The 10,211-nt window shown below is 46.0% G+C and overlaps 1 protein-coding gene across 1 annotated transcript; it reads left to right on the plus strand.

Annotated features, from left to right (window-relative positions):
* The first annotated feature begins 221 nt into the window (after window positions 1–221).
* On the plus strand, window positions 222–9,811 carry COXFA4 (cytochrome c oxidase associated subunit FA4). Its single transcript, XM_077808042.1, has 4 exons — window positions 222–362; window positions 1,339–1,427; window positions 1,795–1,855; window positions 9,581–9,811. The coding sequence occupies exons 1-4, from the start codon at window positions 321–323 to the stop codon at window positions 9,635–9,637; spliced, it is 249 nt and encodes an 82-aa protein (XP_077664168.1). The 5' UTR covers window positions 222–320; the 3' UTR covers window positions 9,638–9,811.
* The last annotated feature ends 400 nt before the right edge of the window (window positions 9,812–10,211 follow it).

Genomic DNA, 10,211 nt, shown 5'->3' on the forward strand with positions numbered 1-10,211 from the left:
TGACTAGGGAGTTGCCTGTTTTCTGACTAGGGGCTGCGAGTCCTGAGGAGACGGAGCAGTAGGGGGGACTCATAGCTGATTCCATACAAACCTCTCTGTAAGGTCTGTTTGTTCGGCGGCTGAAGCAGGGCCGCCTCATTGAGGCACAGTGAACGCAGGCAGCCACCAGGACAGCCCCATGTTGGTGATTATATCTGGCACCTGCAACGTGGGGTCCTTGAATGACATTGGGCCTTAGAGCGCGTTAGAGAGACAAGACTTTCCCGAGAGGCCGAGTCAGGGTCTGGCAGAGCGCGAGACCCCCCCACCCAACCGTCACCATGTTCCGACTCATGCTCAGTCAGGCCAAGAAACATCCAAGCGTGCGTTCCGGAGGGCGGCGGCGGCGGCTCCGCCCGGAGTCGGGCGGTTGTCGGGAGGGGGAGGGCAGCCGGAGCCCGGAGCCGGGCGGGTTGTGGGCAGCCGGAGCAGGGCGGTTTGTCCGGAGGGGGAGCCCGGGGCCGGGCGGTGTGTCGGGAGAGGCGGGGGCGGCCGGAGCCGGGCGGTTTGTGGGGAGGGGCGGGGGTGGAGGCAGCCTCAGCGCTGTAGGGGTCGGTTGGCGGCGGGACTCCCCTGGCAGGGGACTGTGGGCAAGAATCCCACCATCTGCCGCTCTCATGGGCTTAATCCCGCTGCAGGGAGAGCTCGGTCACCCCATGCGGGTCTCCTGCCCTTCCGCGCCCCTTCCCGCGGGTTCTGGCTCCTCCCCAGGCTCCGTGGCCCCCCCAACCGGGACTAGCGCCGCCTTGGTGTGACAGCCCCTTCCGGAGACCCGTGTGAGCCCAGCGGGGCGGTGCTGTCGTCGCCCCTATTTTTCAGAGGCAGCTGGGCATGGCCCTAGAGTGAGAGTAGTTTAGAGGCCCAGGACCCCGTCGCCTTCCTGCAGCGCGGGCCCTTTCCAAGCCCACTTATGGTAACGACGTGATTTTTTTCAACCCGTTTTCTCGGCTCTTGTGAACTAGCGCGCCTATCGCAGCTGCTGACAGTGTTACCCTAGAGAATCAGAGGGTTAACTTCTGCCTTCTTCTGCGCGTTGTGGGGCACTTGGTAGTGGCATGTACCTGTTCCCCACCTGCTGTTCCAGAGGAGCAGGATCTCCTAGCATTAGGACACCGTACGGGCATGCTGGGTCCTTCATGACTAGGCACTGAACCTACTTAGTGACTTTCGGTAGGGTGGCTCAAAACTGATGAGCCAAATGTGTGATCACTGGGCAGGGCTTAATTTCTAGCTTTGTTTTCTAAGTGGCATTATGTTTATGTTCTAATCTCTCATTCATTTCCAAATCCTTTGTTCTAGTTGATCCCTCTCTTTATCTTTATTGGAGCTGGAGGTTCTGGCGCAGCCCTGTACATTATGCGCCTGGCAATGTTCAACCCTGATGTCTGGTATGCATAAACTTTACAGTATCTGTATGTATATGCATGTGTGTGTATATATGTGTGTATGTGTATATATAAAAATATAATATTCAAACAAACTTTGGTGTTTATGAAAAGCTTGGCACTCCTGGAGGCCCATGTTTCTAGCTGAGCTTCAGAGTTGAGTTTGAGGAAATTATGATTCCATGCTCATGAAGTAAATTTTGAAGACTACCTACAGTAGTGGTGGTTTTTTTATGTGCAAACTTATCAGGACAGACAAGCATTTATGTTCTTTAAGTAATTAAACACCAGTTCTATAATATATAATGCATGTTAAAAGCAGTGTGATTGGTTTATACCTTCTGCTATATTACTGTATTTTTCTTTGTAGTTGGGACAAAAAGAATAACCCTGAGCCTTGGAATAAGCTGGCTCCCACTGATCAGTACAAGGTAAGAGGCAGAAAGGCTTTTAGCCATTAGGGCATCGGCTAATCTACAGATGTACATTATCTGTGGCCTGGCTACTTTTGGAGGCTCAGCTCCATGTGAGGCACCGGAGAGAGGTGGTGCAGGGAGGACGGAATATGCTTCCCTTGCTGTCAGTTACTGCCTAGGTTTGGATTGGGAATTAGCAGTGGAGTGATGACTTGATTTGTGAGGCAAGGCTAGATTTGAATATTAAAATGAGACCTCCTATTTAAAATTACCTTTGCTTGGAGGCAGTGTCTAATGAGCTAGAAGTCTCGTTACCTAGGGCAAAGTGTTGAATGAAGAAAGTAGTGCTGCAAATAAATTTTTCAATTCCTTGATACAGAACAACAAGGAAGAATATGCTACTCAGTAGTCAGTGTTAAATTGATATTGGAGGGAGGAGGGCAAAAGCTTTGCGCTCTAAACTACACATAATAGATGTCATGCTAAAATCAGTTTTGGAATCCAACTATTTTGATTTCAGTACTACTGCAAAAGTCTTAAAAAATTTTTTATGCTTCCATTAGGATGATCAAATAAGTACAGTAGAACCCTGCTAACTTGCAGAGAGTGGGGTGTGAATAAACAAAAAAATAATCTGTGTACTTCACTTGGACAACTATGACCCATTTTTTATGACTTTGTAAGATTTCTTATCAAATTACTTTCTAAAAATCTTCTGCTAAACCAGAGACCCTCATTTGTGAAAATTGAAGTGTAAACTATTGTGGTTGTATAATATTGCTGAACCCTCTTTTGCTGCATTTCTCGCTTGTTAGTCCTTCATTTCAGGAATATAGGCATTGTAAAGAGAGCTTTTGCAAGACTTCTGAAAAGGATCACTTAGTTGAGACAAACAAGATATGTGAGTCTCTGGGTCCTTTTTACAAATGCTTTTTTGTGACAGACTACAAAAGAAGTGTCTCCATTGCTATTCAAAGATGCTTTTTTTTTTTATTCCAACCTCCTCTCTTGTTTACCATACCAAAGTTAATTTGTATGTTAAAAAATACTGCCTTTGCTGTAAACTATTTATAATACAGACCTCACAAGTGTTATGGTTAAACACTATTAAAGTTTGTAGAGTATTTTGAAAACAAAAGTGCAGTATATTTCCTATTTCATAGAATATCAGGGTTGGAAGGGACCCCAGAAGGTCATCTAGTCCAACCCCCTGCTCGAAGCAGGACCAATTCCCAGTTAAATCATCCCAGCCAGGGCTTTGTCAAGCCTGACCTTAAAAACCTCTAAGGAAGGAGATTCTACCACCTCCCTAGGTAACGCATTCCAGTGTTTCACCACCCTCATAGTGAAAAAGTTTTTCCTAATATCCAATCTAAACCTCCCCCACTGCAACTTGAGACCATTACTCCTCGTTCTGTCATCTGCTACCATTGAGAACAGTCTAGAGCCATCCTCTTTGGAACCCCCTTTCAGGTAGTTGAAAGCAGCTATCAAATCCCCCCTCATTCTTCTCTTCTGCAGGCTAAACAATCCCAGCTCCCTCAACCTCTCCTCATAAGTCATGTGTTCCAGACCCCTAATCATTTTTGTTGCCCTTCGCTGGACTTTCTCCAATTTATCCACATCCTTCTTGTAGTGTGGGGCCCAAAACTGGACACAGTACTCCAGATGAGGCCTCACCAATGTCGAATAGAGGGGAACGATCACATCCCTCGATCTGCTCGCTATGCCCCTACTTATACATCCCAAAATGCCATTGGCCTTCTTGGCAACAAGGGCACACTGCTGACTCATATCCAACTTCTCATCCACTGTCACCCCTAGGTCCTTTTCCGCAGAACTGCTGCCTAGCCATTTGGCTCCTAGTCTGTAGCGGTGCATTGGATTCTTCTGTCCTAAGTGCAGGACCCTGCACTTATCCTTATTGAACCTCATCAGATTTCTTTTGGCCCAATCCTCCAATTTGTCTAGGTCCTTCTGTATCCTATCCCTCCCCTCCGGCGTATCTACCACTCCTCCCAGTTTAGTATCATCCGCAAATTTGCTGAGAGTGCAATCTACACCATCCTCCAGATCATTTATGAAGATATTGAACAAAACCGGCCCCAGGACCGACCCCTGGGGCACTCCACTTGACACCGGCTGCCAACTAGACATGGAGCCATTGATCACTACCTGTTGAGCCCGACAATCTAGCCAGCTTTCTACCCACCTTAGTGCATTCATCCAGCCCATACTTCCTTAACTTGCTGTCAAGAATACTGTGGGAGACCGTGTCAAAAGCTTTGCTAAAGTCAAGAAACAATACATCCACTGCTTTCCCTTCATCCACAGAACCAGTAATCTCATCATAAAAGGCAATTAGATTAGTCAGGCATGACCTTCCCTTGGTGAATCCATGCTGGCTGTTCCTGATCACTTTCCTCTCATGCAAGTGCTTCAGGATTGATTCTTTGAGGACCTGCTCCATGATTTTTCCAGGGACTGAGGTGAGGCTGACTGGCCTGTAGTTCCCAGGATCATCCTCCTTCCCTTTTTTAAAGATTGGCACTACATTAGCCTTTTTCCAGTCATCCGGGACTTCCCCCGTTCACTAAGAGTTTTCAAAGATAATGGCCAATGGCTCTGCAATCACAGCCGCCAATTCCTTCAGCACTCTCAGATGCAACTCGTCCAGCCCCATGGACTTGTGCATGTCCAGCTTTTCTAAATAGATCCTAACCACCTCTATCTCCACAGAGGGCTGGCCATCTCTTCCCCATTTTGTAATGCCCAGTGCAGCAGTCTGGGAGCTGACCTTGTTAGTTCAATATAAAAAGTTTAAACCTCATACTTGTAGCAGATTCACAGTCCGTTTAGCTTCTCAAGTTAACCATCACTGGCACTAGAAAAAACTCAAGTTTACCTAAGATATTGTTACCACAGTATCTTCAGTATTATGCTTACTAAAAGGAAACCTCCAAATGCTGACATTTTGTTCTAATGCAAATGGCCATACGTAGTGTAGTTTTTTTACACTTCTGGAGAAAGGTCAAAAGAAAAACCCACTTTTGCACTCTTTATCAGTTATGTTAATGGGAAACTATCCTAGGTGTAAGATGCTTTTATTTAATGCTAAAAATATGCTATAGGTTGGTCCTCTTCTGAATAACGGTATAACTTCTGTAGTGTTCCCAGCCTTGTACTGGCATAAGAAGCAGAAATCTCAAGGTTTACCATATTTGGTCCTGTGTATCCTTTGCATTTTTTCCTGGCAGTGTCACTAAAACAACTCCTCATGTGTTGTGGAAACTAAAGTAGTTGAAAGTGTTGGAAATTATAGATACAGTGGCTGATGACATATAATTCTGATAAACACAATAAAAAGTTTCTTTTTAAAGCAGATCTCTAGGGAAATTTGTTTAGGAAAGCAACTGTTTTCCAAACTAATATGCAGAATCTCAGGATTATAGTGAGTAAGGTAGAAGCGTGTAATGAGAATGAATGTGTTGATGCAATCTTAACCCCTTCGTTCTAGTTGCTCAAACTTGCTAAAACTCGCTGGATTTGGTCTCTGACCAAAGGTGACTTGTTTTGAAGTATGGGTTTAAAAAATGGCTCCAAAGCTTGAACCCTGTAACTTGAACTTAAAGCAAAAATCTATATGCAGTACACTTTTCACTGCACAGCTCAAGTGAGCCTGTATATTTTAGCTGTATAAGTGTACAAGCTGAAATCCTGATCCTCCAAATTGATCTCCATGGGTATATCGCTGAACCTATACAAGTAAAGTCAGTGGGCTCTGCACAGGCTTGCCTGCACAGATCAGTTTGGTGGGTCAGGATTCTTATGAGAAATCCGAAGTTAATATGGTACTTGTAGTTTTTTGTCAAATGATTTGTAAGTATTCAAATCTTTCCTGGAATGCTCAAAGCCCTCACTAATGGAAATGCCTGTTTCCCTGTCAAATTTCATTTGTATATTTCCAGATATTCTGGTCGAAGGGCTGCTAAGTCTTGTGATTTTGGGGGGGCTACCCAAGAGTTGAATCACTCAAATGTCTCCAAAAGCTTGCTTTTGGATAAAGATCATGCCTGTAAAACTTCGAGTTTAAAAATTATGACTGATAACATAGAATGGATGTTAGAATGGATACGGTTATATACCTTAGTTGTAATGGTTACTGCCACTCCTGCTGTCATTAAGTCACTGCTTGCTTATTTAGTCAAAACATATGTTTAACAATGTCTTATTCAACCTTGGATGCTAAAATATGCCTTACTAAGAGTCAATATTTGATCAGTACTTCAGTATTTGACTTATTTCCTTGTCATGCATTCTCTAAGCTCTTAATACAAGATGTAGAAGATCTATTCTCTTTCCGATGTTATACCTTCCTGTCTGTCCCGCACTACGGTGACATTTATTTTAGGACTGGTCCAGATTGTGATCTGAGCTACAGTCTTTGAACCCAGAAGACCACTTGGTTAACCATGCAGCTTTTACTAATACTGTTCTAAAATGTTCTCTTGCCCACTTTATGCACGTTCTCTCATTCTTTTCTGTTTATGTATTGCTGTACTTAGTGCTTCACAATTCTCCCTGTTAACAGCATCTGGTGTATGAATAAGGCTACAGCACAAAAAGCTGTTCAATCTTACCCTTGATTTTTTCCCCCCTATATCCTGGTCTTCACAAGATAGTATGAGGGATTATCTCTTTTCTATCCGTGAGGACCTCTGTGATCATTAGGGATTGGCAACTGCTCTAAATGTATTACTCAATAGGATTAGGAATCTAAATTTGATGGCACTGAGAATAACTGCTGTTAGAGTGAATGGAGGCTTCTAATCAGCTCTCCATGGCTAATCTTGGTTTAAACCATCACTTTCACCTGGTGATTGAAACAGCCCTCTGTGCCACTTTGGTGCTAAGATCAGGGGATGCCAGAGAACTTCCTTTGTGTGGTCCGAGAGGTGTACAAGGGATGCAGCACCACCATTCGCTTGGTCGAAGGGGAGACTGCCGAGATCCTGATCCAGAGCGGAGTTAAGCAGAGCTGTCCCCTCAGCCCCATCATCTTTAACCTCGCCATGGAGCTGTTGCTGAGAGCGATCTCCAATGGCACAGATGGCTTCAACCTCCACAGTGAGAGGGTGAGCGTCCTGGCTTACGCGGATGACCTGATCTTGACCGCGGAAGACCGAGAGAACCTCCAGCGTATGCTAGATGCCACCAGTCGAGCTGCTGACTGGATGGGGCTCCGCTTCAGTGCAAAGAAGTGCGCAACTCTCCAAGTCGACGGCAGCAAAATGGACTCAGTTCAGACAATGGGGTTCCAGGTCCAGGGTGAGCCCATCATCCCCCAGCAGAGGGGCAGGCATACCAGCACCTCAGCACACTGACAGATTTCCATGTCTGGCAGACACCCGAGGACACCATCCAGGAGATCTTGCAGGATGCCAACAAGATTGACGCCTTCCTGCTAGAACTGTGGCAGAAGATAAACGCCTTGAACACCTTCCTGATCCCCCGCATCTCATTCGTCCTAAGGGGATCCGCCGTGGCGAAGGTACCTCTCAACGAGGCAGACAAGATCGTCCAGCAGCTGGTGAAGAAGTGGCTATAGTCTACATCGCCCACAGGCATGGAGGTGCCAATGTCCCCTGCATGGGCGACCTGTGTAACATCACGGTGATCACCCACGCCTTCTGCCATGCTGACGTGTCCCGACGCCATGGTAAGGAACATCACAGCAAACACCCTCCATGATGCAACAAAGAAGCAGATCGGCAGAGCCTCCTCCAACCAAGACATCGCCACCTTCCTGAGCGGTTCCCTGGATGGCGAATTCGGACGGGACAGGCATGACATCACTTCACTGTGGTCCCACGCTCACAATGCCATGTGTTGCTGGGGGAAGCACATCGGCTGCCGCTGAGAGTGGTGTGAGGAGCACCAGGAGCTGGGAGTCCTGGTGCCGCAGAACAGGTCCGATGACAACACCATTGTCACCCCAAGCACTCCAGGGGCATGCTGGAGAAGACGCTGAAGGCAGCCATCCACTCACTGTACATGGAAACCCTGAAGCGTAAACCAGATCAGGGTAAAGCCTTCGAACTGACCAGCAAGTGGGATGCCAATAACCACTTCCTTGCTGGGGGTGGCTTCACCCGTTTCACCGACTGGCGGTTCATCCACCATGCCTGGCTCAACTGCGTCTCACTCAACAGAGCCGTCCGCCACAAGACAAGTGTTGCAGGAAGTGCGGCTGGTCAAACAAGACCCTGCCCCATGTCCTGTGCGGCTGCAGGCCCCACTCCAGAGCCTGGCAGCTGCACCACAATGCCATCCAGAACTGTTTGGTGAAAGCCATCACACCACTCCTGGGGGAGGTGGCCGTGAACTGCGCCATCCCCAGTACCGACAGCCAGTTGTGACCTGACGTGATAGTCACCGACAAGGCCAGAAAAAGATCATCCTCGTCGACGTCATGGTCTCCTTTTGAGAACAGGACCCCGGCCTTCTGCGAAGCCTGAGCTCGTAAACTGGAAAAATATGCTTCCCCCTCTCCCCCCCCCCCCCCCCCCCCCGGCCGATACCCTGAGAACGAAGGGCTACGAGGTGCAGATGGATGCCCTGATCATCGAAGCCCTGGGTGCTTGGGACCCCAGCAACAAGCGTGTGCTGCAGACCCTGTGGATCGGCGACGCTACGCATGGCTCATGCGGCGTCTCATGGTCTTGGACACCATCCGATGGTCCAGGGACATCTACATTGAACACATCACTGGTCACCAACAGTACCAGGAGGTGTGAGCCGGTATGACATCATGCATCAACTATGAGAAAGGGACAGAGACTTTTTCCATTGGACCACATGAACTGGAACCATAAACTCACTGAACATTAAATCTCACCAAATGAGGGTAAATCCATCCTCCTCATTGTATCCACTCATTATACTCCACACCTGAACATAGCCATTATATGAACAAGATACCCCCATATCTCAGTGTCTGTACTTTGACCCGTTAACCTTTTTACTCCCAATCGGGGAGATTGCAGGTTATGTATTCCTTATGCCACCTGTTCCTAAACCAAATTTCGCACCCCTTGATAATCTGTACCTTATTCCCTGATAACCAGAAACTTCCATGCTTAAACTCTGTACCGTTTTCTTTTTACTTCAACATCATCTTAATAAAACTATTAAATTAGTAATTTATCCAAAGATGACTGGAGAGGAAAGGACACTAATAACTTCCCTGTTTTTCAAAGTGAACCTGTCCAAACCATTAGTTCTCCATAATGTGGTATGTTAAAGAAGCTGAGGTACAACCACCCATGGACCGTCTCTTCCAAATTCTGTATATTAATGTTCAAATATTTAATCCTGGGGATGGTCAGGAAGTTCTGTGGGTTCTTGATGGGCAACAGTTAGAAAACAACTGGTTTAAACCTTGCAGTGAAGCTGTCTTTCAGATTCACTTTAACTTGGGGCTCTTGTGACATATGATAGAAAGCATGTACCATCAGAACTTTAAACTAGAAATGTATTTTAAAACATGCAGCTCTTGTGCTAAAGTCCATCTATGCACTTGACTATACTAATGTCTCAAAGAAAATGATGTGGTGTATATAGCAATAACTGTTTGTTTTCAGTTAAATTGAAAGTCTTCTCCCCTAGTACAGACTTGGATCTTGTCCTGATCAAAACCCTCTCTTTTTTTTCCCCCTCCCCTCCCCCACTCCCTCTTAGTTCTATTCGGTCAATGTGGACTACAGCAAACTGAAGAAGGATCGTCCTGACTTCTAAAGAACAAATTCTTCTCCCTTTACAAGCTGCACAGAATGAAGGTCTTCCAGAAGCTGTCCGCACAACTAATACACTTAATCATCCAGGAAATGTTAATTAAGCTTGCCTCACATTGCACTTTTAATCATGTGCTGGAAAGTAGCTTGTTGGGGCTTAATAAACATCTGAAACTTGTGGAGCGTCTAATGTTTTATTTCATGAAATAAAAATAGATTGATGCTGACACTGGCAATTGCATAGTCCAGATATCTGGCCTGTCAAATATTCAGGAAAAATAGAACTGGCATTTCTTCTCCTAAAACAACCTCTGAAATAAGGCTGTTGACTTTACTTTTTAAGAAAATACCTCCCCTTGAGAACAGTGATTAAAAACAATATCCTCTGTCACTGGTATTCTCAGAAGTTAACTTAAAGTTGTCTAGCAACTCTCAAGATCTTGACTGACCAAGAAAATAGAGATGTTGCAGTTCCTTTTAGTGAGAGGCTCTTTTGTATCACCTTTCCTCAAGCACGAGTTTTTTCTAATTTGTCAGTGCTGGAAGTTCCTGGGTGTGGTTTTTGAAGTATAAAAATG

Source organism: Eretmochelys imbricata, chromosome 2 (genome assembly GCF_965152235.1).
Source record: "Eretmochelys imbricata isolate rEreImb1 chromosome 2, rEreImb1.hap1, whole genome shotgun sequence".
Taxonomy (NCBI): domain Eukaryota; kingdom Metazoa; phylum Chordata; order Testudines; family Cheloniidae; genus Eretmochelys; species Eretmochelys imbricata.

What these genes read in the sequence shown, in the direction of transcription:
- COXFA4 (XM_077808042.1), top strand. Translation starts at nt 321, where the DNA reads ATGTTCCGACTCATGCTCAGTCAGGCCAAGAAACATCCAAGC. An exon ending in AGGCCAAGAAACATCCAAGC is followed by an intron (nt 363 to 1,338) that starts GTGCGTTCCGGA and finishes CCTTTGTTCTAG; the next exon opens with TTGATCCCTCTCTTTATCTT. An exon ending in ATGTTCAACCCTGATGTCTG is followed by an intron (nt 1,428 to 1,794) that starts GTATGCATAAAC and finishes TTTTCTTTGTAG; the next exon opens with TTGGGACAAAAAGAATAACC.